This window comes from Scophthalmus maximus, chromosome 19 (genome assembly GCF_022379125.1).
Source record: "Scophthalmus maximus strain ysfricsl-2021 chromosome 19, ASM2237912v1, whole genome shotgun sequence".
NCBI lineage: Eukaryota > Metazoa > Chordata > Actinopteri > Pleuronectiformes > Scophthalmidae > Scophthalmus > Scophthalmus maximus.
Window position 1 is genome coordinate 11,239,881 of NC_061533.1, and position 21,370 is coordinate 11,261,250.

The 21,370-nt window shown below is 38.8% G+C and overlaps 1 protein-coding gene across 2 annotated transcripts; it reads right to left on the reverse strand.

Moving 5' to 3' along the window:
- Positions 1-10,262: 10,262 nt before the first annotated feature.
- On the reverse strand, positions 10,263-20,958 carry LOC118314564 (solute carrier family 28 member 3). Of its 2 annotated transcripts, XM_035641102.2 has the most exons (17): positions 20,861-20,944; positions 20,198-20,286; positions 19,983-20,074; positions 19,274-19,463; positions 16,532-16,676; positions 16,331-16,444; positions 16,089-16,166; positions 15,547-15,627; positions 15,299-15,379; positions 15,056-15,181; positions 14,507-14,637; positions 14,034-14,202; positions 13,717-13,914; positions 12,828-12,909; positions 12,078-12,176; positions 11,205-11,319; positions 10,263-10,712 (listed from the first exon to the last, which is right to left on the reverse strand). In XM_035641102.2, exons 1-17 carry the CDS (start codon positions 20,927-20,929, stop codon positions 10,598-10,600), a joined length of 1,974 nt encoding a protein of 657 aa, XP_035496995.2. In that variant the 5' UTR covers positions 20,930-20,944; the 3' UTR covers positions 10,263-10,597. The 2 variants fall into 2 exon arrangements, with proteins under 2 accessions (XP_035496995.2, XP_035496996.1); XM_035641103.2 differs by lacking the exon at positions 20,198-20,286 and having other exon boundaries at positions 20,861-20,958.
- Between the last annotated feature and the right edge of the window lie 412 nt (positions 20,959-21,370).

Sequence of the window (21,370 nt, forward strand, 5' to 3'; positions counted from 1 at the left end):
GTGCTAATGGGGCTGGATAAAATGGAGGTTAGGCAAGAGGGGGAGAGGCGCAACCCATAAGAAGGGTACAATTTGAATAAGTATTGGGTGATAGAGTAAATGAAACAAGTGTGAGTGCTCACTGCGGGAAGTGAGGCTGCTTTCAAACCCCTCTATATACCGTACAGACACAGTTCAGTGGTAATTAAGCTGACGGCTTACTATATGGTGAGTGCCAGTGTACTGTAGCTGTAGAATTATGTGACAAAATGCATTTCCTAAATGTGTGTTTACTTTGTGGTGTTATTTTAAATCTCAGTCAGATTGAAATGTAATAGAGCAAAGAAACATTATGTAGAGGGAATTAGATTGATGTTTATGCATGTGAAATACAGCTGAATGTGATTATTTGTTAATCTGTGATGTAGGTCTATAGAAACCAACAAGGTTTTGTTTTAAAGAGAATGCAAAATTCAATAGAAATAATAATTAAAACTTATACAAAACCAACTAAATACTTGATTTCCTGATGATGAGCGTGTGGTATGATTGAAAGCTCCACACCAACTAAATGTGCCAATTGTTGCCATGGTCAAGAATAAACTATGAGGTTTGACTTTTAAGCCTTCATAGGTTTAAAGCTTCCTTGCTGTGCTAAGAAACAATAGACAAACTGGGCAAAACTTCATATGTTGACGAAGATAATTTGATATGAGCGTAAGGGCAAGAACAGCTTGTACAGGACACCATCACACAGGAAACCATTGACAAGATCAACGGATGGAAGAAGGCAAATGGTAAATGGACTGTCTTTATATAGTGCGTTTCTAATCATATTGACCACTCAAAGCGCTTCTACAGTACGAGTCACATTCAGAGGGGAACAAAAACTGAGGACAGAAACATTTACAGTAGGAGTTCTTTCCTAAGAGATTTTATATGAATTTTATATGAAGCTTATGACCTTCATAATTTCCTCCTAAATGTTATACATGTGCGCTGTGGGTCTGGGGCTCATTGGACTACATTGTGAAGAAATTACAATTATTGAGTCTGAGTTTTGTCATGCAGTGGCACAATAAATGACATATTTCAGAAGCAGCATGAGAAAGTGCTCGACTGGCCTAATAGCTTTCCATTTGCTATATTATTTCCTCAATTATGTTAGTGTTTCACTTCTGTCTCAGTCTGGAGCTGTAGCAGGAGATAAAATAAGCTTTTTCCTTCCCCTTGTGAGTTTGGATGTACCTTTCCAAATTGCGGATGGCAGGCGAGTGGAGGCTGACACTGAGACAGAAGGGACAGAGCGCACACACGGGAGAGAGAGTACTGTGCTAATTTCTCTAATGCTCCTCTGCAGCTGCACTGTACCTCTTTGGTCATTACAAATATCAATGTAAAAAGTACATGAGCAATACTAATACTCCTCCTGCCTCAGCAGCAGCTGTAATTTTCTTTGCCCTATTATATTTAGTAATGAAAAATCCACTTAGACAGCTCAACCTCTCTTTTAGGCCTCCATCAAAATGAGCAAATGGTTTCCCTTCATGGCAAAAACATACCTTTTTACGTGTGTGTGTCTGTGTGTGTGCACGTGCGCCTGCGTAGGCTTGAGAATGTCAGTCATTAAAGGAATAGAAAATTATGAGGAAATTGTAAGAATAAAGTACTTTCCTACTTTGTTTTGGTTCATCTGGATGGATGGAGGGGATGATTATTGTGGTTTGAAACGAAATGAATAAAGGACCCATTTTGTATTACTAAAGTTTTTATCTTAACTGACAAAAGTTTTTGGTGCCATGAGTAAGGTATGTTCAAGGCCATTATATCCAAGAATAAAAAGGTACATGTTGAGGTACACCACAATGTAGAAATACTTATAAAACAATGCATTCAAAATATTGCTTAAGGGAAAGAACGTAATATGAACATAAAAATATTAGCCTAATCATATGTACAAAACTCATTGTGCAGAATTATACACTTCAAAATAGTATTATAGAATTGATTATAATTATTAATGCATCATGTATAGGCATCACTTAATTCTCCAGCTGGTAAAGGTGGGGTTTATTTTAAATACCTTGTGTACTGTTGGGCAATTTAATCTACAATAAAACATAATTAATTTGCAAATTATATTAGTGTTATTTATTTGAATATGTAATAGAAAGCAAGGTTAAGATAGGCTGCTAGATGAATGTTGTGGAGTAACATCAACGTTTACATTATTCAATGTAATGCATTAATGAGTACGCATTTGTACAAGTAAGTGTGCTTAATTACTATCTACCTCTGTAGACCTTGTGAGTCTTGGCCAAGCTGTGTGTTATTACCTTATGGTAATAACGCATCTAATACATGTTAAGGAAGATTGAACCAGACCAAATTCTAACAACCAGAACATTTCTGATATTTTTGAGACCAGTATGTCTTTGCATTGCAGCAGAATATGGTCAAAGGAAGGAGAACCAGCTGCATGGATTGTCTCATGTAAAATAGTAATACACAAATATCACACTTTTTTAATGGGTCAATATCTCAGAAAAGTAGAAAATGTACACATGAAACATATTTTTGTATGCAGTATGTTTTAACCATCAAATTACAGTTGAACGCATCGTTGAAAATGCTGAAATAAGGTCCTTAGACAAAATGTGTGAAGCGTAAGATATGAAACAGACCATAATGATGTAATATTGCAATTAAGGGGAGACAATTAATCCAGTCTTCGACCTTCTACTAATAACTCAGGGCAGGTGAATAATGATTAAGTAGATTTAATAGGAAGGATTTGAAAGCCCGGCGAGGTAACTCATAAAAGTGCAGAAAAACGATTGACAGGCCCACAATACTACTGGCCTCTCGCTACATCCTACTCCAAGTCATTACTAACTCACCACCAAGGCATTACTACCATTTGAATATAAGCAGAATGTACTTGAGCAGCAGGACTTAAAGAAAGCTACAATATAGAGAGATGAATGAGTGATTTTGCTATGACAAGGAAGAGAATGGTTCGCGCCCCCTACTTGTCCTTTCTTTCTCCACAGAGATGAGGCAGTGTGACAATCTGGCCATTAGGAAGGTAATTTGACAAGCTGTGCAGAGTGCTTTCGCTGCTCCTTTACACCTCTTGAACATCATGAAGCCTTGTTCTCCACCTCTACATACTAACTACACTATTAAATGAATGTGCAGGCTGGAAAAGAGTACAGAGGGCATCAAATTACAGCCAGTGTATGAAGCGTATGTTCTAGTTCAGGTCAAAGTGGCTCTCTGAACTCAGTGGCACACAGAAGAGCGAGTTGGTCAATCAGCTGCCAGCCACCGCACTGTGGCTGAATTCCTGTTATTCATAAAGGAGATCACTGCAGTTGATCTTACTGTGATCTGGTATTATTTTTAGGTGAAGGCGTCACAGTCGCATGTCATACTGGGGTGTTACTTTATGGATATGTAAACCTGTTAGTGTGTGTGTCTATTGGCAGCCTCAATGCCTTTAATTCATAAGGCAGGGTATGAGATGGAAGGTCATCAACAGGAAACTGTGTGAGATGTAATGTCGTTGCCCGCCATCTTTGGAATTCCAGGAGACTATACACGTGGGCAAGCAGAGAACCAAATGAACGAGCTCGTTCTTATCGCGTTACCAGACAAACCGGCCTACGGGCCTATTTTTTTAGTGTACACTGGCTTCATACCATTGGACCTGGTGTGATTGACAGCCATGTTGGCCCAGTCCAGTCTACCAACAATGGTATTCTGGACCATAACACTACTGTTTTTCATCAGCAAGAAGGGACAGCATACGAGAAATGAATCCATGCCCCAACCTAACCTTAACCAGTATATCATACGTTTGCAATTTTCCTTTTTTGCAACTGGGCTTTGGTTCCCACCATGTTGGGGTTCATACTGAAAAGGTAAAAAAGATTTAACGAAATGCTTCATTTCATGAAGGTTACTGTGAGGACAATTACTGACAGTGCATTCCCCATTCATTGACTTTATGGTAAATGCCTAACCCCAACCCTAACCCTACTCCTAACCTAAACTGAATTCTCAAGCAGCCCTCAGAAAGTGAGGACCCACCAAAATGTCAACATGCCAAAGGTCTAAAACTGAAACTAGTCCTCGCAATGCACAGCCATAGTAACACACACGCATGCACGTGCGCGCGCACACACACACACACACACACACACACACACACACAGCTACATCAGCCATTTCACTTAGTGGAAGAGCAGGGTTATGTTGTCTGTAGAAAAATTATACAAACAATCGAAATGAGTCATTCATTTATGCACACTCACACACAAGACAAACAAGTTTTGGATGTCTATGGGGACATTATCAAGTCTTATTAATGGACCTGATCAGAAATGGTCCAGCTGGCTGCTAACTGTTGCTCGTCCATTAGAATGCATTATCACACTCTTGCAAATGTCTTGCCCCCTAACCATGTTTGTTTTTCTATTGATGCCAGTGCCTCCTAATTGTATTTTATTTTACAAATTTCAATCTTGCATCTAGTTGATAATAATTTACTCAGTTTTAACATCAGGAATTGTGGTGAGGCAATTTTTTTCTTCTGCGTCTGTCTCCTTCAAATCAACTGCTAACACAGGATGAAAGAAAATATTTCTGGGTTCTGCTCGGCAAGAGTTTTTCCCCTAAGTGTACCGTCTCAGTTAACACCAGCCTGGACAAAAATTAAACATCATGCATCAGCGCTGTCTGCTTGAGTAGATTCCTACTCTGTCTTTCAGGTTTGCAAACTTTTAATTACCTACTACAAACAGATGTAACTTTGCACTGTCTACTTTTTATTTGCAGCTTTTTGCTACCCCTTAAAATCACCTCCCCCATGATTGTGGTGATCTGCATTTCATGTTAAATCCATCTGCTTTCATGCTACTCAATTCAATCATCTGTTACTGAGGCAAACCGAGATGCCTCCCGGTCTGAAATCCAATTTGATGAGCCTAAAAGTGGACGAGGGAAAAGCAGCGTGGAGGAGAATGAGGAGTGGGAGGGAGGAAATTATAAAGGATATAATATAGATGAACAGAGGGAGTCGAGGCTAAGTTGAGAAGAGGCTGAGCAGGAGGGGAGAGGTGTTTGACAACGGAAGGTGGACAAGTAGTGGACAAGGGTTTGTAAGGAAGCAAGAGGAAGGAAAAGAAAAGGAAAAGTGTTCTTTATGCTGTGTTTTCAATAGATGTTATATTTTATTATTTTAGATTGAGATCAGTGTGAAGGCATTACTACTGCTGATTTTTCATTTGCCTTGCACTTACTGTTCATGCATGTACTATCATTTTACAATGATATAATAAGGACAAATAATAACTATAAATAGTTATTATTTGCCCATTTTTACATCAATCAACAAACTTCAGTAATTTATTTATGCCACCCTACTTTTCAGCTACAAAATTTATTGTGAGCCTTGTACAAATTTCTGTGTCAGATTGAAACAACTGTTAAAATGATGAATAAAATCCTCATCAACAACAAAAAAACAAGCTTGTTCCAAAATTGCTTACTGCTCCTTTAACTACCCACCCAAATATCTGTTTTTGATGAAAAAAAAGTGACTGAAGACATACACACAGTACATTTGGTAGTCTTGGGATTATTCGCAGTGTGTTTGTCTATTTGATTGTGTTGCTTAGTTTGCCTTTTATCTGATCCATTTCTATGTGTTTTCATAAGATGCAGTGCATTGATCTCTCAGGGCCACTGTACCTCCTCCTTCAAAGTAGCTTTCTTGTTCACTGAATCTCATTTCAGAGTTGTATATTTAAATTTCTATATGCAGTCATCGCTTGGTCATTCCGACCGTTCTCAGTGAAGCTCATATTTAAATGCATAAGAAGCTGAATACAATATCAGGCAAAGTTATCGAAGGAGCCCTAGAAACCGGCCTGATGCACAGTTTAGCTTACAGATGCACCCCCTTGTCGCAAGAAGGTCCTAATGCATACTCAAGGGCCATCCATGTGCTCTCTGCTGCCTCAGTCACCATGGAGATGTGTCTAATTCAGCAAATGATGGGGTTGAATAAGTACACATTCAGTCGAGCTTCACCAGCAGCAAAACATGTAAACACTCGGTTGCTTGGAACAACGGGCAGCATGAAATAGAGGGACCTGACATGGTGCTTTGATATGCTTTAAAATACGGATCTTTCCTGTACACTCAAAAAGAGAATATGAAAAATGATTGAGCCATCTTTTAGTGGCCGTGTGTGGAGGGGCACTAAATGGGATCTGAATTGATGGAAAGATGGACAGAAGGGCTGGTGGAGGGATGGTGCGAATGTAAAGCTGGAATAGAATTAAAGAATTAAGAAGCACTTGATATTCTTTGGGCCCCCGAGGCCATTAGGGGAGCAGTGTGCTCTCTAAATTAGAGTAATACGGCGTTTGGTACCCAGCTAGCTAAATGATAAAAGGACAGAAAGAAGGAGGGGATTAGGATCAAGACAGAAAACACATGGTTCTTCAAATCTTCAAATCTTCACATTTTAATCACAAGTCTTTAATTGCTTCTATAGGTTCAGGAACAGTTGCCGGGCGAGTTTGTGCGCAGAATACATTTACAACACTCAAGACACGGGGGGTAAACCGAGCAGAGAGAGGTAGGAGTGGGCTATCAGTCACAAGAGAAAGAAGGAGTGAGAGATTGGGCGAAAGAGGGAGAGACAGACACAGAGAACGAGAGAGCGAGTGAAACATGTGAATCACACACTGCTGCTCTCATCCCAGCATGTGTCCATCTCTGTCCCAGCCAAACCCCCCGCCTGGGCTTCAGGGAGTGTGTGTGTGTGTGTGTGTGTGTGTGTGTGTGTGTGTGCGTGTGTGTCTCACAGAGACAGAGTGTGCATTGGTCAGCAGCGTATGCGTGTCTGTGTGTTTTTTGTTCACACCTGTGTGTCTGTGTGAGCTCTCTCTGCAGGGGTGAAAGCTCTCGGGATGAAGGGCACATGCAACTAAACACAAATGCAGTCATAAAAGAGTGGCTCGCCGGAGGTTTTCTTAGAAGCTGTCACAAACAAGTGTTTCTGTAGGGGATAGAGGCTACATTATTTCTCAGAAAAAAACGGCTCCGGAGAAGCACTCTTGATTTCTGATTCGCCAACACTCCTAAATGCGACTTGATCCAAACAGTTGGATAGGCTTCTTTCTCTCCCCTTCCAGACTTTGAACATATTTTCTTTTTAGTCCGGGCAGAAAGACAGACTACGCGGCAAGCTAATTCAAAGAACAGCTGTCCAAGAAAACCGCATGCAGCATCAGATGTTTGACAAGGGCAACATCATGTTGCTGTTTTTCTGATTCTCCTCAGAATATTTTGAACTGCTCAACATGTTAACATAAAACTCTAATTTAATTCACACTGTTGCTCTGATCTGCAACAAATAGATGCACAATAATCACATGTGAGGGGAGACGCAGTCACTACTGTATATAGACATATTCATTATAACGTGTGTGTGTGCATGTGTGTGATGTGTGTGTGGCTTAACCACATTTAAAAAATATATTCCTTTATTATAGAAATGTTTTTTCTAATAAAAAATGATATATATATCAGTATATACACACACACACACACACACACACACACACCAGTTTTTCATATTTGGATCAGTTTACTGACAAAGCCAGCACTTTTCTTTTTTACCATACAGTGTAATAGAATATACTGTAATTCTGATTAAAATCAGACCACCGTTTCTTCTATACAACATTATTAAGGAAGATGCATGTTTGAAATAAACTTATCAAAGATTCCTTCATCCCACATTTTCACAAACATTGTCCTTTGTCATTTTGCCGTTTCTCTATGATGTATTTATGATTATTTGTGTGTATTATCCAATGAGAATGTATAAAATTGAAAAATATGTTATCCTGTTCATTGGGTTTAAACTTCTAATATACTTGAACCTTTTGTGTTTCTGTGTAAATTATTTTAACCAGACTACCATGCTCACTACTTCTTTTTTTGGGGGTGCACATTTTTCGGGGATTCTTCTTTTTAATTTCTCAGTCTGTGCCAACACACGTCCACGTAATTATCCGTCGATGAGCAATTAAAGCATCAATTAAGGTTTGTTATGCAGGAGAACAGTGATTAGACACAGTAGGCACATAAATATTTGTGTAGCTTGATAAGATTGTCAATAAGCTGATTATCTGCAGCGTTAAAGGTTTATCATATTAAATAGCAGCATTTTTTTCAGCAAACTGTAATCACAGTTGGATTACAGTTACTGTAGTTATAATTACAGTGAATTAGACAATAGTGCTACTGTCCGTATTTACTGTATCTTTTATATCTTATACAGTAATACGCTGCACATATTCAAATGATTAATCTCTATTAAGGGTTGTCTATCTATCTATCTATCTATCCATCTACCTATCTATCTATCTATCTATATATCTGTCTATCTATCTATGGATAATTACTACCTCCACTGATGTCATGCCCTCCCCCCTCTCAGTCCTTCTTTTTCTCCATGCTCCATCATTCTTCCAAGTACCTCAGTGAATCCATCCAGACCCTGTTTCTTGATCCACTTCCATATTCATCCTTCATTACTCCCTCCCTTCCCCCCACCCCTCCCCCTGACCCTCTTCCTTTGTGTGCTCTCTTGAGTGCTGGTGGACGGCAACTTCATCTCCATCATTCAGTTTCTCTGTCCTCCTCTTCATGTTACTCTTCTTCTGTTTGAGTGGTGCTACATGACAATCCAATATCCACCAGTCTCAGCCTCCCAATACTCATCCTCTTCTTTTCGCTGTTTTTCAATTTTCCATCTGTCCAACTATCCTTCCATCGCGTTTGTTTTCTCCTCTTCATAGGTGTGTGTGTGAAAGTGGTTTCAGTCTCAGTGGTCTCTACTGTGTATATACTTTTACACCTGTTTTGCATATATCATTTGTTCATTTTACACTATATTTTTTAATGAATTGTTATTATAACATATAATAAAATAAAAGTATGACCATATAGATATGATTCCAAAATCACAAACATTTGTTTAAATTTCAAGTTTTGTTAAAATATTTATTATCATTTCTTTTAAATTACATTTGTACATACCCACAATGTAACACAATATACCACATAGATAAACAATAATTCAGGACTCTTTTTTTTATATCAGATCTTGATTTATTTTCTGTTGAGTAAATGTACCTGCAGCTTTCAGATATATCTATACCGATATAGTGCAATGACACATGCTTGAGTGATTTTCCAGAATGTAATATTAGTCTGAAGGTTATTTATTCTTTTGGTCCTTTGAATGTCTTCTCTTATTGTCATATCGTAATCAATAGATATTTGCCAATTCTAGTCAGAATGTAATTTTGAACTGAAGCACATTCAATAAAACTAATAAATAATGTTCAACCAAATTTCATCAATTTGCCAGTTTTTGTGTTGATCTGATCTGGTTAACATTCAGAATGAGACACAAAATGACACTTAAGAAAAAGTCACTTAAAAATGTTATGTCCTGTAGATTGTTTCATTGAGTCCCTACGCAGAAAAACACTCAAATCACCCTGACTCCTTAGACTACCCAGAGACATGATGTTTCTCTTTGCTCCACATCTAAGAGCTCCATGTTTTCAGGACACATTATGATGCTGAAGAACTTGAAAATGAGCTCACTGTATTTTTTCTTTTTCTTTTTTTTTATAATGGGGGAACACATGGTAACACGGAACCTAAAAATGCCCTATGTGACAGCGTCTGATGGGTGAGTCTAATGTTCCCCCTCTGTGGGTGTGTGAATTTCACACATATGAACACTCCTGCCCACGGAGAAGGGAGCCATCTGACCTTTTGCATGTGGTGGATTTAATGAAGAGACTTGTCATTTGCCGTCTCTGTGACTGCATGCTCGTCTCACACATGTTGATGTTGAAAATGCACACCCGTGATATCCTCCAGTTTTTTGGGGGGCTGGATGTCGGACTCTTACATACCTGTCAGTATTCATTAGACAGCTACTCCTCAGATTACCAGAATGACTGTGGCGGCCTGAGTAAAACAAGACATTACTGACATCCAGTGGCCAACTAATACACAGCTTTCACTTGTTACTATAATATTCTCTCCTTTCAGGCAAGGCAAGGAAAAGGAAATTTCCTTCTGAAAATGATCATGCATTGATCACTTCAATTTTTTTATATACTGCTGCGAAGCTTATACAGTAACGTAGTCCATCACCATATATTTGTTGAATCCCTTTTATATTTGATAATATGCAAAGTGACAATAACTTATCACAAAAATTGTAGTGGTGTAAAAAGTATTTCATCATCCTCTGAATTAAAATGCTGATGGATAAATCAACAGAAAGTGGAAATACTCAATTAAAGTACAAATATATACAGAGCTTGAGTTAATGTACTTAATTACTTTCCAATGCTGTGAAAAAATCCAGTTACCTGTAACACCCACACACACACAAACAAAACCAGTACAGGGGAAGTTCATTGAAAATGGATTTTAAACTGTACATCAAATGTAAAAAAAGCAGCATATTTCTGCCACTGAGATGTGTGCATTTGTTGTCAGTGATTCAAAGCACCAAGCTGCAGTTGAAGTGTAGGGGGGTATGAGTGCAGCAGCCCCACAGACTGCTCTGACTGAATCCTTCCCCGATCGACACGTTCAATGGCTCATGAACCGTCACGCTGCAGATAAAACACACACGCACACACACACACACGCACACATACTGAATCAGGGTCTCTTTTCTCTTATCAGCTGTATTATTTCTACAAAATTGTTTGTGGTGTATTTGAGATATCAAAAAAATATTGGTGCCGTTAACATGCTATGCTGTAATTAATATCTTTGATCTTTCTCTCAATTTATTATTTGTTGATAACACTTCATATATCATTGTTGTATTGATCAGTTATGAGCAATTAATGACATCGCTTTAGCAGGTTGTGGAAACAAAATGAACTATGAATTACAATATTAAAATATTTACAATTGTAAATATTATATAACATTTTTCAGCCTATACAAAGAGTTTATAGTTTTCGCGTGTGTAAAGCGTTAAATAGTACAAATTCGGAAAAAAATTGTTTAAATAAAGACTCTCAATAAATGTGTCTGCCATGTCAAAAACAAATGTTTTGGTAAGAGCATGGTTGTGTGTTTCTATGCAGTAATACCTGTTATATAGCATTGTGCAGCAGGTGAGCAGTTGTGTGCTGCTGGTCACGTTGGTGCTGCTGAAGTGTGTGCTCAGGAACTGTGGGCACTGGAGATCAGGGATGTACAACATACCTACAAACCCACAGTACATGATCATCTTAAAAACCATAAAACCACTTGAGCAACAGGTTTTATGTTGTGTACATAACACAATGTTTGACATTGAATATTCATGTAAATGTGCTTTAAATATTGCGATTAAAACCTTATGTTAATATACTGCCTCTGACTTTTATCTTAAAATTAATTGTGCACTATCGCTTAAAACTTTGGAAACAAAATATTAAGAAATATGTACGTAATGAGGAAAACATTGGACATGTTACATGTTTTATCCATAGATTAATTATTATATAGGCCAAAACTAGACCTATTCACCCTTTTGATATAAAGTATCTGGCAAAAAATTAATTAAAATCTTTTCCTTTTCTATCTCCATATTACTAAAGTAAAGCATTACCATTTAAATCAGTTTGAGATCAAACTAAATCTGCTCTGAGAAAAGAAAACCTGCATCTCTTCCATGGGTTGCTGTAATATTTTGTAAAGTTTATCAGTGTTGATCTGCTCCGGTTAACATTCAAAATGTGACACAAAATGAAAACAAAGTCAAACAAAACAAAATGCAAAGACTACAGATGCCTTATCAAGCTCCTTATACTAAATACTGTAATGGCAACGGCTTAAGTGCTTCAATACATCTGAAAAAAAATAATGTTATTAACTGGCTACAGTGCCTGTGCAATTAGAATGAGAGCTAACAGCATATAGTTCATTCATTATGTGGATACAGTAAATGACCAATAGAGGCCAATAGACTCAATAGTCACCTGCAATACAAGCTGTCATTAAACAGGAGACGCTCCCTGCAATGAGAGATCTGAGGCCACAGCTGGAAAAGTCGGACCGTCTCTCAGGATGCATGGCCGCTGGAAAATCAACACCAATATGGTAAAAACAAATACTAATAATATGATTTTATATATATCATTGGGATTTTATGGTAAAATTATGTAAGATAAATTAATCACAATTGATTGTCTCTCTTTGACTTCTCAATACCAATGGATAATGATAATTGCTTGCTTTTTTTGTACCGTATCTTGTGCTACAGAGAGAATTGATTCTGTCATAGAAATCTTTTCTATGCAATGATTTTGATTTTTTTTTTTTTTTTTGATTAAAAAAACTTCATTCTACATCTTTAATGATCTGGTGGAAGGCCTTTGCTAATGGTACAAGATCATTTCCCGGGGCACCCTACCCTTGGCATTTGCATAAGCAAAAGCAAAATTTACACAGTGTTACTTTCTTAGCCTATAAAGCAACAACAGGCTAAATGACACCTAAATGAAACAGACTAAACTCTCATTCAGCCCACATGCCTCAGCTTGTAACAGATGGATTCCTCGCCCCCTAATCCCACTTGTGCCAGACTGCCAGCAAAAGTAAGTATTTAAAATCAAATGTTGAATTGAAAATAGAAAATCTTAATCAGAAATGTACAACGTAGTGATTTTACTGTTTCCCCGTTTGCCGTTGATTCTCAGCCCTGCTAACAACTCCGAGGTGGCACTCACACAGCCCTCCAATTGTCATCCCCAGTGAAGCAAAGTTGGAAAATCCACACAAAGCATAGGTTGCGATGGTTTCAGAGTGGACCTAAATGAGGAAACATAGTTCGTTGAAATTGTTCGGTGAAAAAAAATATAGCTGTTAAAGGTAAAAACATCACACAATGGCATTTGATTTTCAGTTCTAATGGACATTTTAAACTATTTCATTGGGTTACTTTGCCCAATTCAAAACAAAATATATTTTGGATGCATTGTGTTTATCATTGTGGCCTAACTTGAGTTGGTTTTGTCACTATCGTAACTAAAAAGGATGATGATGAGATGAGATGAAAATAAGATAAATGTAATTTGAAAAAATAGAAAAATCTCCGTATTTCTGTTGATGAAAAAGCAGACATGATCACACAGTGTTTTTGACATAATCTAAATGTCGGCAGCGCGCACAGCGCTGAGAGAAAAAGTGAGTGTGCAGTTCTGTCAGGAGAGAATTACTGGGAAGAAACTACTGTATGAACCTGAACATACACTTCAAGGTACACAACACAGAAACTGAGGAAATCAATCAATCACATCAAGCCGACTACTAAAAGCAGTGGTGAAACATTATCTATCAGCATTTCACAGCAATGGGACACTGCTACATTGCTTGCAGATGCAAATTAAGTGTAACTGAAAGCTAAGTTGGCTTAAGTTAGCGAATTTTGGCAAGACTCAAATATTCAGAATTTTCTTTTTTTTGGATTCCTTATCAGAAAAGAAATGTTCACTTTGAATTTCTTCTGATGCAATAAACAGATGAATACTGTATACACAGAGATGTTAAGTCAACAAAAGACAAAGAGGACAGAGATATTCCCCCCAAAAAAATCAAAAGTGAGAAGATGGGACTTACAGAAATATACTGCTTCACCTCATTCACATATTCCGGCCCTCCTGCCTTCCGCCTCATAATTAACTCCGACAACTTCTGATAGGCCACAAACTCATTCAGGAAAGTTTTTATGCCAAGCAGCTCAGCAACAATGAAACTGTCCTCCCAGGAAACACCCATCATGAAGGAGAGAGGCATGAACACATAAGAGCAAATGAGCTAAAGAAGGGAAACAAAGCAATGAGGGGAGAGTGAGTTTACCAAGTGTCAGGTAATGTTGGTATTCACAACATACATGTTGGACGGTCAGTGTTTGTGTGTGGGATCAGGGCCTTCACCGCAAAGCTGAGCTGTGGACAATCAAACATCCCGCCCAGCCAGGAGAGGATGGCGTCCAAAAATGCAAACAGGGCCAGGAAGGAAATGAGGTTGACTATAATGCTGGCAACCACCCCAATAGCATCGCATGCACCTTGGGACAATGCATCCAACACATTCTTATTCTCTCTGAAAAGACACAGGTTATATGAAAGATTATATGACATTATTTTCTTTTAAATTTGTGGTTGGTGCACCAGTTCCAGAGAAGTTCTGTCTAAGGTTCAAGTCTAAGGTTATGGAAGCGCAAGTTTTTTCTGTCCTTAATAAATAAACAGCTGCACACCAGCTCTGAATCACAAATATATTGAAAAAAGGAACAGATCCCAGTTGGGTCTTTTTATGGTAATAATCTTTAAACAGTTTGACCTGTCAGAGGCAATAGTTACTTTTTTAATTGGTGCATTTTTGTGTCTAATCTGGCGTCTCCTACCCTTTGTTTATTTTGACATCATATGCATTGGTAGCTGTCGGTGTCTCGGTCTCAGGCCAGAAGGTCTTGGCGATGGCTAGGGAGGCTGGAGCGGACATCAGTGACGCTGTCAACAAGTGTGTTGGGTCAATCTCAAAAGAGAAGCAAATAGAAGATTGCATCAATTTAGCAGTCAATCATTCACTTCCTGACAGAGCCGATAAAGTCCTTTATAAACTCTTAGGTAAGGTCAGTCTGGAGTCTGTTATGTTTGAAACTGACAGAAAGCAATTTCTCCATGTCCTTGGACCTGGAATATAAAGTTGTCAGGCTATATTTTAAACAGTTCTCCTATCACAAGAGTTCTTACACATAAACACGTGTCACACACACAATATTAATGTAATTATAGGTACTACTGTTCAAATCATACTGTTGATGATACAGCCAAAAAAACTGCACTTTAATTTTTAGATATTTAGAATTTGGTTGAAATATTTTATTTCAATATTAACTTAATTCTGACAACTGTTGAATCGTTGTCCCCTTCCTCCCACACATATTCCTCACCCCAATGGAGATAAAGGCTCCTAAAATGGAACCAGAGATGCTGGCAAAACCTCCTGTCATCACAGCATGGATCTCAGAGAGAGTTAGTACACTCATGTAAGGACTAATCAGGAGCGGTGTCTCTGTCTGGAAGAAATGGGATGGGTTAATTTGAGATTAGTGGTTTGGTGGGTTGATATACAGTAATTATATTATTGAATGCTTGTCTGTTTGTTGCTGTTTATTGTTTGAACAGTTGTCTACCTGTCCCAGGAATATATTCCCAGCTGCAGCCACTGATTCTGTTGGAGACGTTCCCATGACAACCCTCATCATGAAACCAAGCTGGGGGGAAAAATCAATATTGGAAAGAAAATCAAAGGAAAAAAACCTGAATTGCTGAAATTTGTAGTATACAGTTTATCAAATATGTTCCAATTTCCAGTTACTTTAAACAGTTATCATTTGTCTTTATTCCTTAAACAGTGAAAGGCAGTTTTCTCTCCTCTCACCTTGCAAACAAGCCATTGCATGAAGCCAATATAGTAGAGGGTGGAGATGACAGAGCTTAAAAAAACCAGTATAGGCATCACCTGGAGAGAGTCCACAATCATTACTACACAACCATCTGTATTATTAAAATGTTTACACACTAATCTCTTGTTATTACTGTATATTCAGAACAAGACATTTTACATGCAAACTAAGAAACCTTGTGGTTCACATTCCTCTATACCTGATTCTCACAGTATCCAGATTTGTAATTGTTTTGGTTCTTCTTTTTCACTTTTATTTTGTCAAGTACTAGATCATTATTACATCTTTACCACATGACTTAATTGCCAAACATAATTTTTTTATTGACTAACCTCTACTGTAACTGAGTTAATGAAGCACCTGCTCACATGGCAAAATTATGAGATATGATGGTTACATTCAAGAACATATTATTATAATGGGGTACTGATGTCTATGTAAACAGATTTTTCTTTTTGTTTCTCTTGTCTCTGTTATTTTGCTGTTGTTTTTTGAATCATGCAGGTTTGTGTCATACCTTAAAGACAAAGGAGTGGTCGTTGTAACTGTCACCAAATATAAATTGAGACGCACCATTTGTGAAAGACATAAAAATCTGTATGAAGAAGATTTTGAATTATTAGTAAGTGAAACTGTAGAAACAACGGATTATATCATGTTCATGTAACTTGTAAATATTCCATCATTTATACTTTAAAAGTCAAGTAGATATGCCGCAGGGGTGTCTGTGTGTGTGAGTGTGTCTCTGTGTTTATGTACCTCTGTTTGTTTTCCAAGCCATTCCAGTGCGCCCAAGCCAAATGTGGTCCTGAGAGTCAGCAGACCAAAGACAAACTGTAGCCCAATCCCACAAAGCAAAGTTTGCCAAGACCACTGCAATACACATGTGCAATAAATGATGACTCATTAATTCATTTGTTGGCATGTGTGTATGCTGAAGCTTGCATTTATATCCCTTACCTTGAATGGGTGTTTTGAGAACAGCGCAATTAAGAAGATGAAGAGCAGCAAACCAAAGAAAGACACAAGCTGTCTGGTCCCCCGCTGGGCGGTGTCCAGTGCAAGCCAGCACACAACAGCCACCAGCACCGACACATATATAATCCTGGAGAGAGAGAGAGAGAGAGAGAGAGAAAGAGAGCGACCGATGATATATAATATATGTAATCTATAGGTAAGAAAAATTTGAGATTGGCTATATGTAGATTTTGTTTACCGTGTAATTTAGATAAGATTGAAGAGGAAGCCTGTTTCATATTCTACAGTTCATTTTATGACATTATATGACGGCTACACTATTCATTAAAATGTCTGACAAATGTATCACCTACATGGCATCATTTTTTGTGTCTTAAAAATTCACGTGGGCAAACGAACGAACAAACAAACTAACAAACTAACAAACTAACAAACTAACAAACTAACTAATGTCAAGTCTGACATCGGTGATATATTATCATTTAAAGTGTTGTGTCGGTGAAAAGGGTTGACACCATGATACTGGCATGCAGCCGAGTGTCTCCCTGTTCTGTGCAGAGGCCGCATGGCTTCATAGCTTCATGTTTAGCATGTAGCATGGATGAGGGTCACAAACGACCTGCTGATGGCGGCTGACACTGGATCACCATCGCCCCTCATCCTTCTGGATCTGTCTGCAGCTTTCGACACAGTTGACCATAACATCCTCCTTCAGTGCCTCCAACACACCATCGGACCCGAAGCTGGTTCAGGTCCTACCTGTCCGGGAGAACAGAATACGTCTCCTTGGAAGGAGCAAAATCGCAAACACTCCCTGTTACTTGTGGAGTCCCCCAAGGGTCGGTTCTCGGCCCCACTCTGTTCACCCTCTACACTCTTCCCCTTGGCCGCATCATCAGGCAGCATGGAATATCATTCCATTGCTACACTGATGACACACAGCTCTACATTAAAAACCGACCCTATCTCATCTGCAGCCTCACTGTCAGGGTCATCATTATCACTGAGCTCCTGCCTTGCGGAGATAAAGGAGTGGATGAAAGAAAACTTCCTACAGCTAGTTCCAAAACAGAAGCTATTTTGGTTGGTACACCACAGCAGGTCCAGTCATCCTCCATAACCCAAATCACCTTCTCTGCTCGAAATATACCCCTGTCATCAACAGTCACCAACCTGGGTGTAAGATTTGACCCTCATCTTACATTTGACACCCACATTAAACATCTGTCTAAGACCTCCTTCTATCACCTCAGGAACATTGCCAATCTCCGTCCCACACTCTGTCTGTCAGATGCCGAAAACCTTGTCCACGCCTTTGTCTCCTCAAGGCTGGACTACTGCAATGCTCTCCTCATCGGGACTCCTGGCAAGAGCATTCAAAAGCTTCAATATGTCCAAAACAGCGCCGCTAGGATCCTGATGAGGATACGAAAATCACACCTGTCCTTCACTCACTCCACTGGCTTCCTGTCTCTTTCAGGATTGATTACAAAATCTCCCTACTCACCCATCAGTGCATCCATGGCAATGCCCCTCCCTACCTGGAAGATCTAGTCTCACCACAAACCTCCTCACCCAACCTCCGCTCCGGAAACAAAACCTTCACCCTTCACCCCTCCAGGACCAGGCTGCGCACCATGGGGGATCGAGCCTTCTGCTCAGCCGCTCCTCGTCTGTGGAATTCCCTCCCAGACCGCCTGAGGGCTCCACAAAGCACTCTCTCTTTTAAGAAGGGCCTGAAAACCCTTCTTTTTAAACAAGCATTCCCCTAAATTTTTGTACTTTTTCTCAAACCAATGTTTTTTCTTTTTAAACCTTCTTTTATCTTCTTTCTACTCTGTAGCACTTTGAGATTGCTTTTAGCAATAAAAAGTGCTCTATAAATGAAATTTATTATTATTATTATTATTATATCACGACTGTGTCTATTTAGTCTCTGTGCTTCCCTTTGTCTGTGTCAGAACGTCTGTTATTTTTCCCCAGTCTATCCTGTGATGTCTGCTCCTGTTATGTTCCCTGTTCGGATTCTGTCGTTTTTCCACAGTTTGTCCTTTAGCCCCTGGCTCTAGTTTTTTTTCGTTTTACCGGTTTGCTACATGTCGTGGACACCTTTAGTTGGATTTTGTTTTTTCGTTTGAAACTTCGTAAGTCTGTTTTCTTTTCTATTTATTAAAGACTACGTTAAGTGCACCTCTGCATTTGGGTCCTGCTTTCCTGCTCGGCGTGACGGCTTCATGTTGAGAAAAAATTATGTCGAACCAAGGCCCGATTAGGCTCCTATGGAGCAGGTCAAGTTAAATATGAATTCTCTCCCTGCTTTAGCTCTCCCATGCTCCGATGCACATCCTCCACCGCCCAGTCTTCTCCGACTCCTCAGATTCACCTCACCATCAACTCAGCAAGTCATCAACCACCATCACCACCACCAGTGTTTGGACTGTCTGTCTGAGCGCCAGAGACTCTATCAATATGTTGTTATCACTAATCATTCTGTTTAATCTTTGATAAATAATATTTCTCCATTCAGTTTTCTCTCCTGATTTGACGGACTATACATTAGTTCAAAGAAGGATCTTTGTTAAACTGACCTTACAATGGCTTAGTTGATCTTTTGTGTCAGTGTCATTACGTTAAACAATACATCTCTGTCTGCCTGTTGTTAAGGATGGTGCACACCAGGGCAAGAAACCTGAAACAGAATTTGAACAGGGTCTCATTGCTCACCATCTGATCCAGAACCAGTTTTGGCTGAGACGGTCTCTAATAGGATAGAGCTCCTCCCACGCCCAGTTGCCATAGCGCTCCATCATCCAATCCCAGGCCAGAAAGAATACAGTTACCAAGGAGAGGACCAGAAGATTGAATGCCCGGTGGAAGTTCAGAACGCATGCTGCTATCACTATGGTAACAAAGCCTGGAAAAAAGTCAAGAATTGAAATGAATCATTTCACAGTGAATATTCACAGAAAATATTTTAAACCAGTTTTAATTTAAATTATTTGTATCTTTTCATGTACTTCCTGTGCTGGCCAAAAGGTGAGATTTTGGAACAATGTTTATTACATTTTTGATTTAAGTCAATGGCACATTATTCTACATGTACGTTTGATGTTGTAGCTGGTAAAGATGGGGGTCATTTTCTTTGTATTAATAACCTGAATCTGCAAAGTAAAAAAAAAAACTTCAAAAAGATATAGCTGAGTAAAAAGCACAGTATTTGTTTCAGAAATCAAGTGCAGTATAAGAATAAAGTAGCGTGGAAATAGTTAAGACTCTCCTATCGCCACATTAATGAGACACTACCATGCTGCGAATTTAAGAAGTTTCTCTTAGATATCAGCTACACACTGTTAACATGCAGAATCCGGTGGACAAAGACCCCCAACCCATGTTGAGTTACACTTTAACCACTTTAAGTGCCAACAATAATAACCTGCTGCTAAGACCAGGCATAGAAACAGGCGGATCTGGTCTCTGTGCTCTGCCAAATAACCCTGGACTTCCTCCATTTTCTTCTCCAGCAAACTGGGCACACAAAAGGGACAGATAAGAAGGTAAATAAGTAAAGAGGACATGGATGTTACATCAAAGGGACAAGCTAAGGGCTAACAATTTGAGAGGAGTTTTTGAGATAAACAAAGAAACCACCTTTTTTCCTGTTGATCGGTCATTTTCTGTGCCTCGTCTGTATCGTGTGCAATTTCAGAGGCCACATCAATGTTTATTTGATCCTGCTCCTTGAGGGTGAATACCATATTCATACATTTACGCAACAATGTTAACATAATTACACATATATGCTCAGAATATAATCCAACTGTTGATTTTAAGTAGCTTATCTTTTTTTTCTTGTGCACACTGACTACAGTCAGTCTTTGCATGAACAGGTGTGTGTGTGTGTGTGTGTGTGTGTGTGTGTGTGTGTGTGTGTGTGTGTGTGTGTGTCGCTGAAGGTCTGAAACAGCCTTTTTATCCTGCAAACTTCAGAAGGAATTCACAAGATACATTTGCATGTATGAAACCTCCCCCTCTGTTTGACAAATAACATTGTGCAAACTGACAGAGCATGTCTGATACAATTCAGTTGTAACTTGATTCTCAAAACTAGCCTATTTCTGCTACTTGTTTGAACCAAGTCTTTTGATAATGATTTGATTCAGTGAAAAACAGAAGATAGATGTGGTTTTTGTGAATAAATACATTTATAATAAATGTAAGCATTTCATAAGATTACCCTGTAGCAATGGTTCTCAAACTTTATTGTTGAAAGAATAGCTTGAGAGATGGGTTGTATTCAAATATTGTGCCTACCTCTGACTGAAAGGCCTTGTTGTTTCTCCCTCTCTCTTGACTAGTCTTCTCCATACTATTCAGCTCCATTCTCTTGCAGCTCGTGTACAATCGAACACTGACCTGAAACTTAGCGGGAGACTTTTTAACAAACCTGTCCCGTTCTTCTCCCCTCCCATTGCCCCTCCTTCTGTGACGCTCGCTGTCTCTCCCTGTAGGCCTATCTTTTTAATTTATTTGCTTTCCTTAGTTGGTGTTGTATTTCTTTTGGATACTGTGGAAAATACTTATACTTATAGCACCATTACATTACATTATACATACATTGTCCAAAGCTAATTACAATAAGTGCATTCAATTACCCAAAAAGTGCTAAATATAAGAGAGTACATGATCATTTATCAAACAGACAAAAAACAGCTTCAAGTGCTCATTTTAGAATTTCTTTTAAATTATTTTATTTATTCAAGGAGTAATGTCTGAACAGTTGATTGTTCAGTCTGCGACTGAAGCATTGAAGGGTTTCTGCTG